The sequence below is a fragment of the Mustela lutreola genome, chromosome 1 (genome assembly GCF_030435805.1).
Source record: "Mustela lutreola isolate mMusLut2 chromosome 1, mMusLut2.pri, whole genome shotgun sequence".
Taxonomy (NCBI): Eukaryota; Metazoa; Chordata; class Mammalia; order Carnivora; family Mustelidae; genus Mustela; species Mustela lutreola.
In genome coordinates, this window is record NC_081290.1 from 261879009 (window position 1) to 261901024 (window position 22016).

The 22016-nt window shown below is 48.2% G+C and overlaps 1 protein-coding gene across 2 annotated transcripts in view; it reads right to left on the reverse strand.

Annotated features, from left to right (window-relative positions):
* Positions 1-2887: 2887 nt before the first annotated feature.
* ELF5 (E74 like ETS transcription factor 5) overlaps positions 2888-22016 on the reverse strand; it is a 31171-nt gene continuing 12042 nt past the window's right edge. For both annotated transcript variants that reach the window (XM_059139527.1, XM_059139516.1), the window contains exons 3-7: positions 16676-16909; positions 13627-13677; positions 6316-6384; positions 4786-4981; positions 2888-4340 (exon numbers count right to left, since the gene is read on the reverse strand). In XM_059139527.1, coding sequence (XP_058995510.1) covers positions 4244-4340; positions 4786-4981; positions 6316-6384; positions 13627-13677; positions 16676-16909 — 647 coding nt within the window. In that variant the 3' untranslated portion in view covers positions 2888-4243. The remainder of the gene's footprint in view (positions 4341-4785; positions 4982-6315; positions 6385-13626; positions 13678-16675; positions 16910-22016) is intronic.

The following is a 22016-nucleotide window of genomic DNA, read 5'->3' on the forward strand; positions in this document are numbered from 1 at the left end:
AATCCTGCCCCAGCCCTTGGCCATCACCCATCCAGCTGCTGTGTGAGATTGGCCTCCTCTGCACATTTCACTTACATGGAGTCCTACAGTGTATGGTCTTTTCGACTGGCTTCTTTCACTTACTGTAATGTTTCCAAGGTTCTTACATGTTGTAGCATGTGTTAGTACTTCATTTCCTTTTATTGCCAAATAATGTTGCATTGTATAGATATGCTGTGTCTTATTTGCCCGTTCATCAGTTGATAGACTTGTGGGTGTCTCCACCTGTTGGCCACTATGATATGAATAATGCAGCTGAAAATGTTCACATGCGTGCTTTTGTGGGGACACATGTTTTCATCTCTCATATCCTTTTAAAGGCATTTTCACTTAACCTCTGGCACACCACTGTCTAAAGATCAGCTCCTGGCATTATGTTATGTTACGTTATGTTACGTTACATTATGTTATATTACTTATTTTTAAGATTTATTTATTTGAGAGAGAGTCTGTGCACGAGTGGGAGAGGCAGAGGAAGAGGAACAGAGAAACTCAAGCAGACTCCGTGCTGAGCGTGGAGCCAATGCAGGGCTCAATCTCACAACCCTGAGATCATGACCTGAGCTGAAACCATGAGTCAGACTCTCAATTAACCATGCCCCCCAGGTGCCCCTCAACTCCTGGTATTTTAAAATTGATTGCTTGCTCTTCTGAGAAGAGGACTAGGTCTGGGCTTTTAAGCTCTGGGAAGGATCTTGTTCTTTTCAAAATCAATGTTGGAATTTTGGTTTAAAAATATGTTAATTTGGGGGCACCTGGGTGGCTCAGTGGGTTAGGCCTCTGCCTTTGGCTCAGGTCATGATCTTGGGGTCCTAGGATCGAGCCCTACATCGGGCTCTCTGCTAAGCAGGGAGCCTGCTTCCCACTCTCTCTCTGCCTGCCTCTCTGCCTACTTGTGATCACTCTCTCTCTCTGTCAAATAAATAAATAAAACCTTTAAAAAATATGTTAATTTTGTGTTTCCCTGATAAAGGAGTATCCTTTTAACTGATCTACTAAGGAAATGAGTTTTAAGAACTTAGCACGTGCTTTTCTGAGAGGAACATGGCCAAGTTGCTTGGCCATTTCTTAGCCTCTTAGTTCATGGGACTGCAAATCAAGTGGTCGAATTTCACTTTAAATGAGCTGATAAGACAAATTGAAGGCTTTAAAATCCTTACCAGAACTTTTAAAGATGTGAAAGGTTGGTAGAGGTGAACTCAAAAAGTTCTGTATACTTTTGAATTTTGGACAATTTAAAACACATAGGAATATACTGAAAGTTTTCTGTGGAAAGCTGTATTGTGATCTTTTTTATAAAGGATCTTAGTCCCTCATTTGGCTGCTTGAGAAGTGAATTTTACCTTGTTGTTTTAGGTTTTTGTTTTGCTTCAGTATTGTTTGCTGAAAGTGGGGTATTTTAAGCAGCTCTTTGTATTTTCCGTTCTTCAGTGAATTGTGTCATGAAGCTATATGTTTAAGTAAAGTTCACAGTTTAAAGAGTATAGTGGGCTGAATGATGTCCTCCAGTAGGATGGCCCATGTTCCCCTCTGGAACCTGTGAAGGTGACCTTATTTGGAGAAGAGTTTACAGGTGTCATTAAGTGGAGGGTCTCAGGATAGGATCCTCCTGGATTATTCAGATGGTTTCTAAATCCGGTGATGAGTATTCTTCTAAGAGACCAAAGGGGAGAAGGAGGGGCAGGTCACATGCAGATGGAGGCAGAGATTGGAATCTTGTAGCCATAAGCAAAGGAGGCCTGGAGCCACCAGAAGCTGAAGGAGAGAAGGAAGGATTCTGTCCTAGAGCCTAGGGAAGGGCATGGCCATGCCAACACCTTGATTTCAGACTTCCAGCCTCCAGAACTGGGAGAGAATGAATTCCTCTTGTTGTAAGCCTCCAAATTTTAAGCCTTCCATTAATTTGTCACGGGCAGTACTAGGAACCTAATTAGAAAGAGGATGCTGATTCATGGTTTTGTAAAGGGAACACTTCTTGAGTGGCTGAGGGAGAAATGCTTTTGTTCTGTGAATTGCTTGAGGCCCCTGTTACTCCCCCACCCCAGCTGCTCTGCCCCCACTTCATTTCCCTCCGTCCCCTTGCCTCAGCTTCTTGGTTCTGCTCCTTCCAAGCTCTGCCCAGAAGTTCCTCGTTACTTCCTGTTAGAATATTTCCAATTTTCTGGACAATCTCTTCTTTTAGTGGGACTGTGGGTTTTGATTTCCATTGACATGGTACTTAACCTCTTTAGATGGCCAGGACAGGGGTCCCAAATTCAAAATGTACAAGCATTCTGGATGTATGAAAATCAAAACCAAAACCAACCATAATGATGCAAGAACAAAGCTGAATGTCTGGAAAGAGGTTTGACTGGTGACCAAATGCTGTGCCTCAAGGGGCTGTTTCTACTTAGCTCCAGGAAATTATTGCCACAATGTATTGAGGAACTAGTGTTGACAGATTTGATTTTTTAAAAGAAGCTGGAAATCTGGATTTTTCTGTAAATCCCCTGATTTTTAGATAAGGTAACTATTCATAGTAAGAAACAAAACCAAACCTCAAAACAGTTAGCAAAAAAAAAAAAAAAAAAAAAGTGCATGTGTGTGCAATTTTGTATGTGTGTACCAAACAAAAATATATCTCTAAGGTCCTACTGGCCCATATATTCCATTTTGCAAGGGGACCCTCTGTCTTAGGATGTAGAGGTGGTGGGTAGGATCATTGCATATATTTCTTGCATCTTTGGGGGCTTTTTAAAAATCTCCATCTCCAAAATGCTAAGCAACAGAAGTGTCCTCAAAGGTTTTATAGGTCGCTATCGCTTTCCTGAGCCTGCCTTGCCGAAATTAACAACACGGGGACACTTGAACATGTTAAATATTTTATTCACATTGTTTACAAACTATATCCACCTGGAAAACACATGAGTCCAAAAATAGATTATTTTACAGTAATTCACATTTTTTTAAAAACAAATTGCTACGAAGTGAAGCTCTAAGCACGGAGGTCCTCAGCCTGTCTCGTGGTTCAGTGCCTGGTTGCACAGAGCCCCCCAGCTCTACTGGGGTAGCAGTCCTCAGGGCAGACAGCCTCATTGCACGTCACCAGTGGCTTCCCTACCAGTGAGCGATGAGGAGATGTCAGTGCACACTTTAACCCGTGAACATTTACTGATAGCAATTCACCGTTCCTTCTTTTGTCAAGGAACTAGTTTTAGAGCTTGAGTACATGCCAGGAAGACAAAACAAAGGAGACTTTTCACGTAATCAGCCATTACAGAGTTATCAGGACCTGGCCCGTTCTATAAAGGTTGAACGTCTGGGCTGCAGACAGAATGAACCAGCTACAGTTTTGTGGTGTTGACGGCTTGGATCAGAAACAGTAGTGATTTGGAAATTGGTGCGAGGATCTGTGGACTAACTCAGCTACCCTCCCTTCCCACCACCACCAGGAGAAGAGGGGAAACAAACTCAGTAGGAATTAATAATGTGCCTAATTTTAAGTGTGTGGCCCTAGAAAGATAGCCGTGGGAGTTGGCTGAATGCCCCCAAAGATACCGTGGTTCAGAAGCTTATTATTTCCCTATGCTAAATCCAATCATGCCCTCCAGAATGGGGTCCAAAAAAAAAAAACAAAATCAAAATCAACAAAGCATGTCCCCTTTTCTTTTATTAATTAAGAAACTTTTCTATGGCATTTGGCTTTAATGATTTAAAATCTACAGTAGGTCTGTCTTACCCATATCTCACTCCCTCCTACCAAACTAACTACCAGAGAGTCACTTTTCCTGTTTTTCCTTTGCGAGCTGCCACAGTTAAATATGAGAAAACTTTTGAGCCTTTGGAAGGGGAGGCCCTGGTTGAGTTTCAAATGGCAGAAGTGGGTCCTTTTTCTCAGAGTAGCACCAACAGCACAGGCTATCGTGTTTCTGCAACTCTCGATTAGGGAAGGAATGTTTGATCAGGGAACCACAAAAGACGTTCCTTCCTTCCCTTGGATAAGAAAACACAGAATTCCTTAAAGGGTGGCTTCACCATGGGAGCAGACAACAATAACTCTGAATCCGAATGAAAGCTGAGAGGTGGAGAAATGTTAGCACATTTGCAGGTTAACACAACGACACAACAACAACAAACAACAACAACGAGACTTTCAAATGTCTATTGCGATGCGATTGTTTGAGAAGACAAGAAATCCGTAGAAGGAGCTCGATGATGGAGCAGATCATAGCTTGTCTTCCTGCCACCCGTGTGCATTTTTTCCAAACTTGTACACTAGCCTTCGGTCGACCCGTTCCAAAATTCCCGTTTTGTAGTAGTACCTGAGAAAGTCAGCAGAAGAGAAATGTGGGGAGACACGCACCCCGGGAAGACAACAGAACAGAAACACTCTCCTCATTCCTCTCGGGTGACCAGGCTGGTTTTTGGTAACCCTGGTATTTCCACACCCTGTTATCAGCTTACACTTAAACCTTTCCCAGACACCTTGAAGGCTAAGCCTCACCACACTCAGATCAAAACGCATTTTGTGTGTGTATGTGTGGGACGGCCGGCATTCAGAGTGATCCCCAGGGCCACTGCCAAGAATGAGAAGGATGGCGTGTCCGTTTACAAACTATAATCCCACCTGTAACTAAGAACCAGAGTGTTGTCTCATGACCTTTCGATTATCAAGGAAAAAGCTGCAAAAACAGTTTAATTTTCTATGGCTGGCAGTTTTGTATAACTCTGCCCGAAGGCTCGTGGTGTTTCACGCTATTAACTCACCTCAGAGCTCGGCTCAACTTTTCATACGTCATTCTGTCATTTTTCTTCCTTTGTCCCCACATCTTTGCCAGGGCTTCTGACTTTACTACCCGAAAAATACCTTGTTCCCTATCTTCCCATTCCAGAATACCGCAGTTTTCTTCAGGAGAGAGAAGCAGGTCTCGCACAAATTCCCATAGATGAGAACTTTGGAGGCCTTTTGAGAAAGAAAATAAGTTACTTAACAGTTCAAAAAAAAATTCTAAGAGTTGTACCATTTCTCCTTAACTCCGAGAATTGCTACTTTTTAAATGGGGATATTTTCCATATTATGACCAGGTGCTCTACTTGGACCTGCATTGGGCTATGAAATGTTTCTCTTCTATGAAAGCAATTGTAAGGGACACCTGGCTGGCTCAGTCAGTTAAGTGTCAGCCTTCAGCTCAGGTTATGATCCCAGGGTCCTGGGATGGAACCCCGCATTGGGCTCCCTGTTCAATGGAGAGTCTGCTTTCCTTTCTATTTCTACCGTCTCTCTCTCTCTCAAATAAATAGAATCTTTAAAAAAGTAAAGCAATCATAAAACACACATACAGGGACAGCAAATTTATACCAACTAGAAATACCATGGCTCCCAGCCTGTCCTTGCTCTGTGGAACTATGGAATAATTCTTAGGAATTAATAAAATGACAGTCATATGATCTTTCTGACAGACAGTATGATGGTACTAATATCCCACAGCCATGCCAGTCTGGCAGACTGATCCTACAATGAATTTTTTCATGAGAAGCTGGTGTTTCTCTTGGTCCATTAGAGTTGTCATTAAGACCGGTTCTAGTGTCCAACCACCTGGGTTTGGGGCCTGAATCCACTTCTTTGTAGCTCTGTAATCGTAATCTCTCCAGTTATCTGTAAAATGGGACCCGAGGGTTACCTACCTCATGGGAGAAGTTGGAGGATTATGGTTTAACAATAAAGTGACTGGCACCAAGTGGGGCAGACTTGATTCGGCCCTGGGTAGGTCTGTCTTAGGGCCAGGAAAGGCTATGAGAATTGCCAACACACGACATTTACTATCGTCCCTGAGGACTTAAGAGAGAAGGACCCTTGGGGCGCCTGGGTGGCTCAATGGGTTAAGCCTCTGCTTCGGCTCAGGTCATGATCTCAGGGTCATGGGATCGGCCCCGCATGGGGCTCTCTGCTCAAAACGGAGCCTGCTTCCCCCTCTCTCTGCCTGCCTCTCTGCCTACTCGTGATCTCTGTCTGTCAAATAAATAAATAGAGAGAGAAGGACCCTTAGCAGACCGGGAGAAATAAACCCTTATTCAGAAATTCACCATGGTTAGACAATTTCTTCGCTTCGCCATTTTAATTCTCACAACACCATGTCCAAGTGAAAAGAAATGTAATTCTGATAACAGTTTATCTGCTGTTTTCTTTGGGGAACCCCTGGTCCCCTTCAAATGTTCAGTGTCCAAACTTATTAGAGTGCTTTGTCTCCTGAACGGTTTTAGGAAATTAGAAATGAGGAAGGGCATCGCTACACTTACTTGTTCTACTATGACTGTGACAGTCTTGACTTTTGATGCCACTTGTTTTCAAGCAGTTAGAATCAGCATCTGCAATAGAATGAGTTACAGCAGTAGAACGAGTTCCGACCTCCAATCACACCAGAATGAGCCACTATGAACTGGACACCTTTGTGGTAGGAGATCCCACAGGAGGCGCTTTGGGGGTCATTAGGAAGTCGGAGGGGTTTGCCTTTGAAAGGGGCGTCATTTGCATTCAAATACAAGGGACCTGCCTGGTGCCAGGTTCTGGGCTCTGTGCTGGGAAAAAGCGAGAACGAGACAGTTCTGGTCCCCATGCACTTGGAATTCAAGGACTCGTGGGCAAGGTACAATACAAGTCAATCAAGTCACCCATAGTGAGTGTTATGAAAGCAGCAAGACATGGGGTAGAGAATGAAGGGTTGGTGGGGGCTGCCCGCTTAGAGTGTCCAAGGAGGGCCTCATGTGCAGGAGGCATCTACGCTGATGTGAGAGGGTGGGAGAGGCATCCAGAGGGAAGGAGCAGCACAGAGAACCAGTGAGGCATGTGATGTTCCCAGGGGTGGGGGGCAAGTGGTTAGATGATGGTGCTGGGGAAGCCAGCTGCCCAGAGAGCCCACGGGGCCTTCCTTGCCAGCCCACAGTAAGCACTTGGGATTTTGTTCAAAGAATAAAGTGAAGACTTGGGAGTTTGACAAGATACACATTTTAAGAGAACTCCTCTGACTAGTGTGTGGGGAACACACAAAAGGGACATGAGTAAAAGCAAAGAGACCAGAGCTTAGGAATAGCAGGAAGCAAGGCATCAACTCAATACAGAACTCCGTCTAAGTAACAATCTGAGACATGTGCACAGCATTATTTCAAAGGAGTATATGATTCCAAAAAAAAAAAAAAAAAAAAAGAGGTAGTGCCCAATCTCCCCAGCCTTGCCGCTCCCCTGGCTCACTTTGCTCTGGCCAACTGACCTCCTGCCTCTTTCTGAGACTCCCCCTCACCTTCTACCCCAGGGTCTTTGCACATGCCCTCCCTCTGCCCTAAGGCCCCTTTCTTTGGATATCCATGGGTTAGGCCCTCCTCTCAATCTTCACTCCAAGTCACCTTCTCAGTGGAATCACACACACTTACTCCTACCCAGCATTCTGTGTCTACTTCCCTTATTATTTTTTTGGCCACAATACTTATCATCATCGAACATAGGATATTGTGTGTTTATTTATTTAGTTCACTCTCTGTTCCCATCAGAAGTCAGGGATTGATGTTTCCAGAGGTATCCCCCAAACACGTAGCCCTGAGCACAGCACATAGTAGGTGCTCAGTAACATCCTGGGCAGCCGCTAGACCAGATGCTAGTCTATAGCAACCATATACATGGTATAGTCTAGTAGGTATATTATGTCATAATCTGGATGAAAGAATAAGTATGTTGTCAAGGAAGGGAATGGTGTCTCATGTACCACACTGCTGCCCAGGGCAATCTCAGTGCCACTGGCTCATGTCATTCCCTGGCTTACCGTCCTGCGGTTACTTCCCCATTGTCTCCCAGATGAAGGCCGCCATACTTGTTAGGACTTTCACAGACTGCTCCCCTTCTCTGCTGCTGCTGCCCAACTTCTTCCCTTCTGTTGGTTTAGAGGGTCCCAGTGCTGCTTGGCTTTCTCCTGCCTCAGGGCCTTTGCATGGCTCCCTGCTCCCTAGTTCCACTGAGCTAACTTGTACTCTCCGGACCTCTTCAGAAAGTCTTCTCTGAACTTTCCATCTGGGTTAGATTCCCCTCTCTGTTCCACACACTAGTGTGTTCCTTAGTATCACAGCACTAGTCCACACCAATAAGGACAGACCTCATCTCTTCTCTACTATAGAGCACTTTCTAAATGCCACGTGCCTGTAAAGTGCTTCACATACATTATCTGTTTCAGTCCCTGCAGCCACCCTATATGGGACTAGAACTACTTCTATTTTATGGAGGAGGAAATTGAAGCCCAGAGAGTCTAAGAATTTTATCCAGAGTCGTGGAGGCAGGGCTTGAACCAGAGCAGGTCTGTTCTCAGAATTACTACTCTATCTTGTCTTTCATAGTAGGTGTTCAGTGCATACTTGGTGAATAATTATTAGCCGTGTTTGGTGAGTGTTTAGCATCGCCAGGCACTCAATTTCACCTGTCCTTGTGATGAACTTCTATTTCTGTGCCCATTTTACAGAGAAGTAAATGAATGCACAGTGAGGCTCACCGCAGCTCATGCACTCATTCGCTTATCCATTCATGAGCGTTGAGCCACAGTGTGCTCACTGGTGCCGAGGCACAGGCCAAAGCAAGTCACTCTTCTTAGGGACTTACATGCAAGTGGGTACAAACATCTAATGAACAAGCAGTAACTGTGGAGAATACTGAAGCAGGGTTAGGGTAGGGAGACCTCGGGGGTAGGAGAAGGGGGGTAAGCAACCTTGCACTCTTAATTAGAGCCAGTGGACAAGATTCCTAACCAGGAGTGGGCAAGCAGCGAGCCCCGGGGAAGTTTGCAGGACACAGTTCTGGTCACGTGCCTGGCCAGGTGCAGAGCCTAACTTTGCACTCAGGCCCGCTGGCCTTAAGCCCTCGGCTCTAGTAGCCTCGGCGCAAGTCCGGTGGAACGAACAATGACAGGAACGCGGGCCTTCAGCTTTCAAGGTGCCCTCTGCACCTTTCACGGGCTATGGGCTGATAGCGCATCGATGGGGAACACCAGGTCCATGCACCCAGGCAGGGATGTGCAAAGCCCAAATGGAGGCCCCGGCGGAGTCCGCCGGGCGGAGGGGGTGCGAGCGCTTGCGCAGGGCCGGAGGGGGTGCAAGCACGTGGGCAGGGCCGGCAGGGCCGTGACCGGAAGCGAGCGGGCGGCCCTTCTGTCCGCGGAGCGCCGTGCTGCCTGGCGCCACCTGCAGGGCGCACCGAGCGCTGCTTCACCTTCGTCTTGGAAGAGCAGAGAACGCCAACAGAGGCACGGGATAAACCCAGGTGAATTCTGAAGCAGTGAAGAAGACCGAAAGCTTGCCCTCAAATGCCAAAATGGCAAGAAGAGGGAGGGAAACCTCGTCCTTTTCATGTGTGGGATTTCTCCTGTGTGCCGCGGATGAGGGATCTTTGGCTTGGCTGGCGAAGCCCAGGATAGGTAAGTGTGACGCGGAGTTGTGTGGCCCGTGGAGGGTTTCTCCTTGTGGGTCTTGTCAGAGATGTCCCTATGTTGTCGGCTCCCAGTTCCCAGTGGTGGCTTTGATGCTACTCCCGGGTCCAGCTCACTCTCCTGGGGGTGGCCGTGGGGGCAAAGGCATAGTAGCCGTCACCGGCACAGCAGGGCTGAGAGGGGTCACCAAGTCACAACCTCCATGGCAGCCCAGGGTCCCCACTGAACTCCCCTGCAGATGTCCCCTGCGCACTGGCGACAGTCCCCCTGACTCTGAACTATCTTCCTGTCAGAGGGGTCCCCGCAGCTGGGCGGTGCCTGGTGTGGGGCAACATAGCCTGGGCTCTCTGCTGTCTGTGTGACTTGGAGAGGTTCGGTGCCTTGAGACTGGAGACTGTTGAAAAGTGGCCACAGGATATATTCTTGGTCATTGACTGAAGTCCCGAAGCAGAGACGGGGGCTGGAGGGTCAGTTTCCAAAGCCAGCTCTTGATGTCCCCCAGGCCATGAGGGCAGCAAGAGAGCCCCCGCTCCGTGCCAGGAGGAGAAGACCTAAGCCTCAGAACAGAAGGCTCCTGGGGCAACCCGAGGCCTGCAGGCTTGGTTTTCTGGCATTTCGGCAGAGGGGGTGGGAAAAGGGTCCAGGGTTGGGGGGGAGCAGAGACAAGTGGCAAGTGGCTGGGGGTTATCACTTGGGCCAGCCTGATGGCTTCAGAGCTTGTCGGGGCTGGGCCCTTACCACAGGTACTGAGTTAAAAATCATCTTGTTCTCTGGGTCACTGCAGACCTGGGCGCAGACCCAGAAGAGTCTGGAGCCTTGGATCTCAGCTGAGGTGGGCAGTGGAATGACGGGAAGGGTTTGGAGGCATGTGCACCTGTGTGTGCGTATGTATGTGTGTACATATGTACATGTCTATGTGTCCATAAGTGCATATGTGTGTGCATGTGTACATGGGAGTGCATACGTGTGTGCATGTGTGTGCATATGGTGAATGGCCCAATGTATAGAAGCACAGACTTCGAGAAAATGAGTTGGAATCTCATCTGTACACTTCTTTGCAAGTTCCCGCTCTTCTGGTTTCCTCAGATGTAAATGGGGGCAAGCATCCTACCTCAAGGAGTTAGAATGAGGATTCAGTGAGTTAGAGCAGGTAAAACCCTCTGCCGGGCGGTACCCGGGGCACAGGGCTCCATAGGTGGTCAGGGTAGATGTTCATCTTTGTTGCAGACTGATGGGAACGCTGCTGCAGCCCTAGGATGTCAGCTGTCCGTGTTGGCCCGGCCTTGGCCTCTGGCCAGCACATCTCCTTTCTGCGTTGGGGGTGACCGAGATCACGAAACAACAGCCGGGCCATAGGCATCGTGATCATACATCCTGGATTTTCTAGAACAGGCTCATTGGATAATCTGTCAGTCCGTTGTCTTCATTCTTATTAGACCACATGTTGGGGGCTCTGCTTTGGGAGAGCTGTTGGGGAGCCAGAGATGGGCCTCAGGGGCCCCATGGGAAGACCACGGTTTCCTGGCTGTGGCAGTGGAGGCCACGATTTGGCAGAGCTGTGGTGCTGCTTTTTGGTGTGCTCACGGACCACTTAGCCCTGAATTTGGTCTAGAAAAGGTGCCTCTCTCCTTAATAAGCCTGGCAGGGCCTACGTGGGGCAGAGCCTGAGGCTCTGAAGGGTTTGTCTCCATAGAGATGCCAGTTCAGAGCCTGTGTCTTATCACCACCTTTATCTCCAGAAAATTCTCTCTGTCTCTCCCATCACCTGGTCTGGGCCTCCACCATCACTCTGCCTCTTGGATAGCAGCCTCCTGGCTGGGCTCCTTCCTGACCAGATACAGCAATCTGGAGGGAACCTCTTAAAATACAGATAAGGTTTTATTGTTTTCATGTTTCACTGGCTTCCAAGTCTGCTCAGAATGAAATCCAAACTCAAAAGCTGTATGTGACCTGCTCCTGCCCTGCTCTTGGCCTCAGCTTCCATCCTTCCTCCTCTTGTTATTGCTGGTGATCTACAGGGTGCTATCCAAGAGAACCATGAAGCTGGAAATCTGAGCAGTCCCAAATGGTAGCCACTAGCTGCCTGTGCTATTGAGCACTTGGAATGTGACTCAGCAGCTGAATTTTCACTTTATTTAATTTTAATTAAACGTCATGGCCGCCTGTGGCTACTGCTTACTGCATCGAGCCTCCTGGTATGAGTTTTTTGATTCTTCCTCAAGGACTCCAAACCCGTTCTTGCCTCAGGGCCTTTGCACTTGCTGCTCATACCCTGTACTCTTTTCTTCCCTCTTCCTGGCTAACTTTTGCTCATCCTTTAGGCTTAATTTAAATAGCTCTTCCTCCAGTTCTTCCCTTGTCCCCAGTTGAAATGTAATCTGTCCCCCATCACACAACACGTCACCCTGTCCTTTTCTTTTGTAGTATCATCATACTTGGCCATTGCAAACTTACGACAGGGATTATTTGTTTGATGTCTTTCTCTCTCTCTGCTTGCTTTATGAGGGAAAGACCAAGGTTGCACTCATTGGTGTGGTCGTGGCAGGTGCCTGGGCCTGGCTCGTGGTAAGTGTATACTACATGTTTGCTGAATGAATGAAAAGGGAAAGGCAGGGATGTATGAGGGGAAGAAGTGCTTCGGATTTAGCCTCACCTGGGTTATTGGTCACCTTCCTAACCTTGTCACCTTTAATCTCTAAGCCTTAGTTGCTCTGTGGTACAAGGACTTGTCTTACAGGGTTATGAGAAAGATTACCTGAACTTTACCAAGATTCTAGCATGGGGCCTGGCTCATTAGAAGCACTTGGTGAATGCTAGCTGCCATCATTATTATTACTGTTATATTATTTATTATTATTATTATTATTGCCATGACTCTAGTTGGGGTTAGGTCTATACTCAGGTAACAGCTTTTAAAGAACTTATGGGACACACTATCTCTGCAGAGCTGTGAGGGAGGCAGGCTGGCAAAAAGACACCCATTTATAGGCAGAGACACTGGTCAAACTCTCCGCTGCTCAGGAGTACGGCAGGTGCCTGCCCTGGGCTCGAGCCCCTAGACAGAATCAGTGATGGCCCCTGGGTCTCAGTGGGCTCCTTTCTTTCTGGGGGGGCTTTGCCTGGACTGGGCTGGGTAGTTCAGCAGGGTTTGTACGCCACAGACCACTGTGGATGGATGGGAAGGGGTTCCAGGCCGGGCCAGGAAACTCCATGGGAGCTTTGCTTACAGGCAGGAGGAGAGGCTCTGCCCTCTGGCCTGAGAGTGGGGAAACCTCACGTTGAAGGCAGAGCTGCTCCTGGGAGGGCTGTGAGGGTCTGTGGGGCATGGCGGGCCTCTCTAAGTCTGCAGCGTGGGCTTGATGGACCTAACTATTCCTGTGCTAAAACTCTGAATGAGATAACCTGCTTTAACCAGATAACCTGAATCCTCAGTTGATTGCTTGGGACTCTCAGGACAGGAAAAATAAGTCATAAGAAACCATCCTTCCATGTTGGTCCCTCTGAGGCCTCGGGAGTCCCCCCCCCACCCCAATACTCTGTCCTCCCTCTGCCGTTAAAGGGACTGAAGTCCACAGAGGGAAGGGGCCTGCCCAGGACCCACGTCTCCCAGTGACCCCGAGGCCAGGGCCATCGTGTGGCACTCAGGAACCAAAAGCAACAACATCATCCTGTTTAAAACAATGAAAGCCTAAACCTCCACCTGCAAAAGCGAGACAGTTTTAATTCTCAGAATCAACAGGCTGCTGGAGGGCCTCCATCACCTTAGAATTAAAAAGCTTGGTGAGCTCGTATGGAGACATTGTCCACTGCAGAGCCCCCTGGGGTTAGTCATTATGGTAATTGTTGTTCACAGAGAGCTGTACTTGGAGCGTCTGGGTCACGGACACTTCATATGTACTGTTTCTCTAACTCACCACAACCGGGGAGGGTCGCTCCGTTTTACAGACGGGAAACAGTCTAGGGGAGGACGAGGAATCCGTACACCCAGACCCCACGCTCTGCCCTCCACATTTCCCCTGCTGTCTTCTCCTGGTCTGTGACTGTTTTAGGTCATCAACTTCTTGGTTGTGGTCAAAAAAGAACCGTCAAGCCCATGCGCCCACCGGCGGCCTTGGGCACCGCCTTGGGCCGCGTGAACCTAGTTACTTACAGTCTTTGATGGCAGCCTTGGTCTCTTCAGTGTCAGTAAAGAAGGAGTAACCTGGGAAGGAAAAAGAAGTCCACAAACTGTACCAGACAATCCTGGTTTCCCTGCCTGGAGAGGGGCTGCCTGGGAGAAGGGGAACACTTAACTATCCCCTCTGCTGGGTAGTTTTATTTCAGAAAGAACCTTCGAGAACACCTGGCTCTTACTAGGTCATGTTGAAGGCACCTTTGAGAGAGGACAATCTCCTAGTTTTTAAAGGGCTCCCGCAGCAGGGCCCGGGGCCAGGCAATCCAGCAGGGGGACCTGGGCCCTGCTGAAGTGGGCTGTGTCACTGTCCGCAGTGTGACCTCACTCAGTCTCCGGGCAGCATGTGACAAGACTCCCACTGAGTGAGTTCCCCTTCCGCTTCAGCTCACAGGGTCTGTGGTCTTCGATGGGGCTTCCGATCCCTTGGGGGTTTGAATGCCATTATTATCCGTCAGAGGGGCAGACGGACATAGGAGGCTTAAAGGTGTGCAAGAATCACTGAGAGGCTATAATAAGAATTTGGGAGATTATGTTGGGGCCTTGGTTTGCTCCTCTGAAGAATGGGGTGGGTTGGGTGGGGGGATTAAGAGTCTCACATCAAGTTACCACAAGGAGGCACAGGCCAAGGGACACGTCTTTTAGCTTGGTATCCAATAGGAGTAACTTCCACTGACTGAGGAAATATATATATATATATACTGTTTTATTCAGAAAATGTGCCATTTTCTGATGGGTTCTGGTCAGCCAGGGCTCCTGGGTGCACTCTGCCTGGAGGGCTGCCCAAGAACAGGTTGGAGGACTGACTGATGAGGGACCCATTCCACTCCCACTGTGGAAGCCACCCACGGTCCCCTGTGCTCCCTGCTGGCCTCACCCTCCAGTGACCAGTGTCCCCTCGTTTCTGGGCCCTCGAATTCTATTGAGATGCCTCCTGAGCCAGATATCACACTGGGCCCTACCCCCGTGTAACTCCTTCTGCTGTCTGAACTGCTGGAGTCCTAATCCAGGTAGTAAAAAAAGGCCTAGGTAATAATCAGATTACCATCTAATTTATTGTACAAATGCAGATGCTTTTGAGAATGAAGCGCTGGTAATAATTAGTCTGTGGTAACAGGTGAGACAGCGTGTCCCAGGAACACTGAGATGCTGTAAACTCTGGTCTCAACACATGTATTATGATCGCGATACACAGTGTACATTCCTGCTTGAGGAACATTGAAGGAGGAATTTCCGCGTGGAGCGGAGTGGTGTGTAGGCAGATCTACTCCACACGGTAAGGACCCTGGCCTGAAATTCCTCCCCTGGAGTTGGCCTAGTGACCCCAGGGATGCCTCAGAATAAGAAGAGGCAAAATACGGCCTGTTGGAAAAACAATTGTGTTTGGCTTATTTTGTGTGGGTCCTGAGGTGACGGTGCCCAGAATAGGGATTCGGGCATGTAACAGTGTCAGGGAAGGGAGGCGCCCAGGCTGAGAGACCCCAGCACAGGGGCTGCAGGGGTCTGGAGACAAACTTGTTTGGCAAAGGCTGGCGATGCCAAGCTGCATCCCCTTTCAAGATAGAACACGTCCCTCTCTGTGGCCCGGGGATTCTCCGGCAAAGCGGTTCCTTCAGAAGGTTCTGAGTGGAGCCCCTCCCTGAGCTGCTGTGATTTATTCAGACTTTCTCCTTTTTGCGGAGGGCCCACTCTATGCTCTGGGCCACTGCTCCTGGCAGGGCACTGTCACTGGCTGTAACAAAGCCAAGACTGGACAACGATGGACAGCAGGTCTGTTGGTCCCTTCCTCACCCCTGGTGGGTCATGGTTCCCAGGTCAGAAGCTGAGAAGTAAGTGGCCCAGGGCCAACATCTATAGCTTTCCTGCCCTTGGGCACCCGTGATGGGGGAGAGCAAAGGGAAAGCAAAGAATTTTAGAGTTGGAAGATTCTCTGTGCTTTTCTGGCCAAACAGGAATCCCTGCCTCAGCATGCCATCAATCGGGGCTATTAGTCTGCTTGATTATCTCTAGTGATGGGGAGCTTCTTATCTTTAGTATCTTCCTGAAGCAATCTTTAAAAAAAAAAAAAAAAAAGAGGCTAACTTTTAGAAAAGTCTTTCTTAAAATTGAACTGAGATGTATTTCCTTTATTTTTTAAAATATCTTTCCCCTTGGTTATATTCATAATGACAAAAACAGCTGCCATTTACTACATTTGCATCTTTATGTGCTGCTTCGGGTCCTGTTTGACAGAGTCCTGTCACCTGTGAAGGTGTGTGTCATTATCCCACTGTCCAGACGAGACAGAGGACCTGTGACTTCAGAGAGCTGGAGTCAGGGTTACAACCCAGATCCTTCCAAACTGAAAGCCCTTCCTTTGTGTTGACTTTCCATAAAGCAGCTGTGTGTGCTGTGTGACCTTGAAGAAGTCACCTGATCGCCTGGGGCCTTAGTTCCTTTATCTGTGACATGGGGACACAGAATTACATGTTCTCAAAGAAACCCTTCCAGTCTGAAAACACCTGTTCATCCACATTCTGGTCTTGTGGGGCCTGATGAAATATTAACTAATCCCAGTGGCGCCACCTTCCGGCCATTTGATCCTTGACCATTAGGCAAGCGCCGATGAAATGTCAATTAATGGTCTCTTCTGGAAACGGAAAGAGAAAGGGTCTAGTTCATTTTCTTCTCCTCCTGCCTAATGAAAAGTCAAGCAGGAACCCCCTGTCCCCCCATGTCTTCTGGTGGCAAATCTTAACAGAATACATTTTTTTGTTGTATCTGCCTGGTTCCTGAATGTCTCTTTAGGTTTTCTTTTCTTGCTAAGAAAGTACTCAACTTGCTTCCTTGTAACTTGCTCCCTCTGACCTACAGTCTCTAATTCTAGCAAACAAGCACTCCAGGGATTGAGAGATGTGGGTTGAGGGGCTTTCCAGTTCCTGAGATCCCCGGTGTGAGTGTCAAGGTGGGGAAGGGCCTCCTGCGATCACGTGGCCCCACCCCCACCCCTCTCCCCCCGAGACCCAGTCCCCGGTCCCCGGACACTGACCTTGCGAGCGGATGTTCTGGAGGATGAAGTAGAGGTACTCCCCGCAGACGCCGGCTGCCTCGATGAACTCGTCCTGTGTCATGCTGCACAGCTGCGGGCCACTGACGTTGAAGTGGCAAAAGGAGATGCAGTTGGCATCCAGCTTGTACTGGTCGCAGCAGAACTGGAGCCATTCCCAGACATGGCGCTTGGTCCAGTACTCGGGGTGGACGGACGTCCAGTAGGAGTCACAGGCTATGGCAGGAAAGAGAGACAAGTGAGGGATTGCGGTCCCCAGGAAAGTGTCCGGGGGCCCCCTGAAGGAGGCTCCCGTTAGGTTACCATCCACATCCTTGCCTGTGAGTTAAAAGGGCCTCTGGCTTCGGGGTGTTCTTCGGGGGCCCAGGTTTATCTACTCTACTGCAAAACCCAGAAGAGTCTGGATCTTCTGGGTGCGCCTTGGGCCAGTAGAGAGACGGACCCGTGAGAAAACCTGTCATGGCTTGGGAGTGCTGGGGCCTAGTTTTGGTACTTGGAAAGGGGGACTAGAGGAGAAAGGGAAGAACGAGGCCCTTCAGTGTGGTTGGGTTTCAAACAAGCCTGGGTTCCAACCCAAGCTGGGCTGCTTTTGATCTGGGCAAGGCCATAGACAGTCAAGCCTCAGTTTCCTCATCTGTGCAATGGGTATAATATGCCCAACTCACAGGGCTGTTACACAGTTTGGAGTGGACGTGTGTAGGCTGTGTAGTGCCCAGAAAACGATCAACCAGTTTGAGAGTTACTAAATGCCTACTGTGTGCCAGGCACAATTTGAAGCCGATTTGATTCCCTCGGCTCTTAGGCACAGTTGCCAACACCAGCTGCCGGTTTGTGCACTGCCTCTGGTCCTCTTGGGCCGAGGGCCTCAAGCTGGTGAGACGTTGCCCAGAGGCCCAGGGAGCTGTGGTTGTATCATTGCTTTTGTGGTTTTGATGATGTTTTGAGGAATTTCCATCCCAAAGCTGAGACACTTTACTCCTTCAAGGGAGCCCCATACAAACCCAAACAGAGGTGGGCACCATTTTGTCTGGGAGGCTGAGAAGTGGCCATGGGCCTGGCTTGGAACAGAGATTGGGTGTACCACGGTTCTGTCCCAATGCAAGGAGAAACAGAAAGGGTGGCATACAAGGGGTGTGGAGGAAGTGAGATACCAGGCACTTGGTTAGGCCCTTTGACACACAAGTCTTGTGGCTGCCATGGTGCTCATTCCTTTATTCATTCATTCGTTCATTCAATAAATGAGCTTTAGTCTCCTCATTGGCAAGATGGGATAATGATAGCACCTATGTCATAGAGTTGTTCTGTGGATTAAATGAGCTACTATATGCGGAAGTATTTAGAACAGAGCATGGAATATTCTAATGCTATTACTAAGATTGTCACTGAACACCTGTTACGTGTGAAGCAACAAATTGTGAGCTAAAGATTCATGGTAAGAAGTTTGGTCCTTGTCCCCTGGAAGATAACAGATTATGAACCTGAGTGTCACAGAGGACTTGCCCTAAAACCCACAGCTAGTGTGTGGCAGAGCTGGGATTTAAACCCTAGTCAGAACTTGAAAGCCATCGCTCTTCCCATTCTGTCATTACTGGTCCTCAGAGCATCAGGGCAGAGAAGAGATAAAACATGGAGAGGCAGGGGCAGACAGAGAACTAGAGAGAGTGAGAAGGCATGAGGAGAATGGTGGAGAGGAGAGTGTGGCTCAGGCTATGTGAATGACAGAAAAGGTCACTCATGAGCTAGACACCACAGCAAATATCAACCAGGCTATTCTGATTCTCCCATAATGTTGCACGTACTGCCACTGTCCCCAGTGAGTCTGTGGCACTTCCAGTCCCAGGGAAGAGAGATGTTCTCTGCTCTGTTCTCACCTCTTTCCTTTGAAGCTCACTCTGTCAGGGGTATTGCTCCCTTGGGAGCAACTCCTGTGTGTCAGCTGCTTAAGTTCCTGAAATCCTCCCAAACAGGTATGATTTCACAAAGGAGGAAACTGAGGCTCGCCCTAAAACTCAGAGCCCTCCTGGAAATCTCCTTTCCCACCGTGGAGTGGATTGAGGGGTTATCAACTTAAACAACAGATTTGTTTTAATTTATCTTACTTTCTAATCAGAATTTTATATGCATGTGAGTAAAGATTTGGTACTCTGCCAGGATGGTTGAGGTCAATGTTGTTCCCTGTCCCTGGTGGGTAAGAAAATTAGGCGGCTGGCTCTCTCTTTACTTGCTGGTTGCTGCCTAGCGCTGGCCTAGTAGCCTGCGGGGGGCCCCTTGCGGCCAATAGGGTCTCCTGAGAAAATAGGGCAGCCATTCTCCAGTCTGGTCTGCACTTTCATCTACTGATTTCTGGCTTGAGTAAACCTAGGGGGCCTTTGACATTCCTGGTATTCTGATGAGGGATGTTTATGAGCCTTGAAATTCTACCGTCCTCGGTCCTGAGCTGAGCCCCCAACAGAGATGGCTATCGGTGTGCAGCACTTGGAGGACACACTTTATTTCTTTTCATGGAAAGATTTCGCCAAGTCTCCATTTCCTCCTCTCTCTACTTCCACCCTCTTGTTATTTTCTTTGGCACGTGAAGAGGGCCATGTTGTTTCTGGAAGCCAATGGGCCTAGAGGATTCGGAGAAACGCCCGGGTGGGGGTGGGCACTGCCATGAGGAGGTGTTGCTGGCAGGCTCACCTTCCCTTCAGCTCTTTCCTTTGAAGCTCACCCACAGAGCAGGCTTTGTGTGTGGCTCCTTCTGGAAGAAAGCCAGAGCCAGAGCCAAGCATGGCGGGCTCTCCTCACCAGGAAAGGCCTTCCACCAGCCTTGGGAGCTGAGAGGAAAATGGTTGTTCTCACTACATGGAGGGGAAAGAGAGCCAGCATCATGGGGTGCTTTCTGGTTGTGGTGTGTTTCTATGGTCCTGTCCTCACTAGAGGGGTGCAGAGGTGAGACCAACAGAGGTGAGCAAAGCCTGCTTCATCTGGCCTCTGCTTCATCTGGCCCCATCATTCCCTCAGGATTGCTCCTGGCCCAGAACAAGGGCTCCATCTACCTTCTCCTAACTGGTTCCTACTCATCCTCAAGACCACAGCTCACGCCTCCATCTCAGAGAGACCTCCCATGCCCACACAGCCTCCTCAGGTGTCCTTCTCAGAAGGATTCATGTCTCACCGCCCCCGTACCCACCCCCCACCCCCCTGCCAGCCATGAACTCCACACAGCTGGCCAGATCTGCTTTGCTCACCCTGAGTCAGCAATGCTTGGGGACGGGTCTGCCCTGCTGTGGGTGCCCAGTGAGTGTAACTGACTGGCCGAATGACAAAGGCTCATTATCCCCACTTTATAGGTGAGGAAGAGGAGGTTCTGGGGGATTATGTGACTCGACGAGGGCCATATGGCTAGTCAGAAAGGAAGTTAGGTCTAACACAATTCTTATCTCTTTAAATGTGAGAATTTTGTGTCATATCATGGCCTCACTATTCTTGGTTGAGGAGGACCAAGTTGGACATACATCTCCAAGAATGACTAAAAAAGATTTGGACAAGGCATATGTACACATTACATATATATATTAATATATATGTAAATTAATATATATGTAACATATATGTATATATATTACACATTACATATATATATAATAAATATATATAAATGTAGAAGAGATATATATATATATATCTTTTACATATATATAAATTTAGGTTACAAGAGGTTTAAAAAATCAGAAAAAGGATGAGACACTGATAATGACAAGGTTTGCAACCTCTGTGGTGATATGAAGACCCTATTGCCACTTGGAAGAGATAAACTCAGGGTAAATAAAAGAAGCGTTATGCGCCCACAGGATATGTTATCTTTAACGAATTGTGTTGTCTGGAAATACAAAGTGTTTTTCTCAGTGCATCTAGCATTTATAAAATAACCAAAACCCTTTGGAGAAGCTGAGCATTGAAACCTTTCTGCCTGTGTGGACGGGGTTGGGGATGAACCACTTCCCCTACCTGGTGCCCTTAATCTAAATGTCCACAGGCCACTATTAAGCATGGTCTCAGTCAGCTCCTTTGAAGCTGGAAGTAGGTCAGGACATTTGTTCAAGGGCCAGCTACACTGGGAGGAAGAACTGAGCCGCTAAGGGGGTTTTCAGCAATTCCGGGGGAGGGGGTGGAATTCTCACAAGTGATGCTATAACTTGGGATGTGTTTAAATTCAGAGGGAGCACTTAAGCCGGTAGAGCATGCGAGGCACACCCAAATGCCCACACAGTCAGCAGGGAATGTCCCCAGAAGGTGCTTAGAACAGAGGCAGGCATGTAGTAAGTGCTCATTAAATACCATTCATGTATGCTTGTTAATATTGGGGCTAGCCATATAACTACTTTATACTTTCTCAAATACTTCTAATATGTTGTGTGTGTGTGTGTGTGTGTGTGTGTGTGTGTGTGTCTGTGTAGGTCAGCCACTTTGTTCCTTTCTAGAGATTTGGGTTTATTTTCTTTACAAAAACTGAGGAAGTTATATTATAAACGAAGCTAATTTGTCCTTGAATGGCCAGCGTGAGTGAGGTGGCCAATGCTGCTCAAAATGTGGGGATACTGGCCAGTCTGTGTGATTGTGTAAAATGCTTGATGCTCAGGTCACACATGAGACCCATGCTTCTGACACTGGGGTGAAGGGGCAGGGGCTAATTCCCATCCCCCTCACCTACAGTGGACAGAGGGTGACAAGGGTAACTGTACCCACATGATTAATGCCTGTGCATCTCCCGTGGAAATGCCAGAGAGTAGGTCCAGTAATCCACGACTTTCATTCTTTGTTACAGACACCTGTGGTCTTCTGAAAGTGCTCTTAAAAAAATTCTAGATCAGTCCCTTTGCCATCTCTTCCAAATGGATTGCTGCCCCTGAGCCCTTTCTACATTGACCAGCACTGTTCATTTTGGGGGAGCCTCCCTTGAAGCAAAAATGTGGGGGAGAGTTTGACTTTTCTTCTTACAACAAAATAGATATGCAGCAGAATGCAAAATCGGTGGGACTGGAGATTGTGAGAGTTGTTTGAGCTTAGAGCTCTGAGTTAGGTCCCCAGACCTTCTGCAGGAGAACTCGGTTTTTCTCCTCTGCTGATCGGGGAGCCTCAGTGAGAAGCTCTGTGAAGCCCAATGAACTTGCCAGCTCCCGGAATTCAATCAGATTCTCATTCCCATCCTCCATTCCATGGTTCCATCAGATGACCTGAAGAGGAAGGGACCCAGGGAGGAGCCTGGAAGAGAGCTGAGGATTGTGTGGATTAAACTGAGTGTGGGCTGGAGGCTGGACCTCCCTGATTTGCAGTTCTGCCT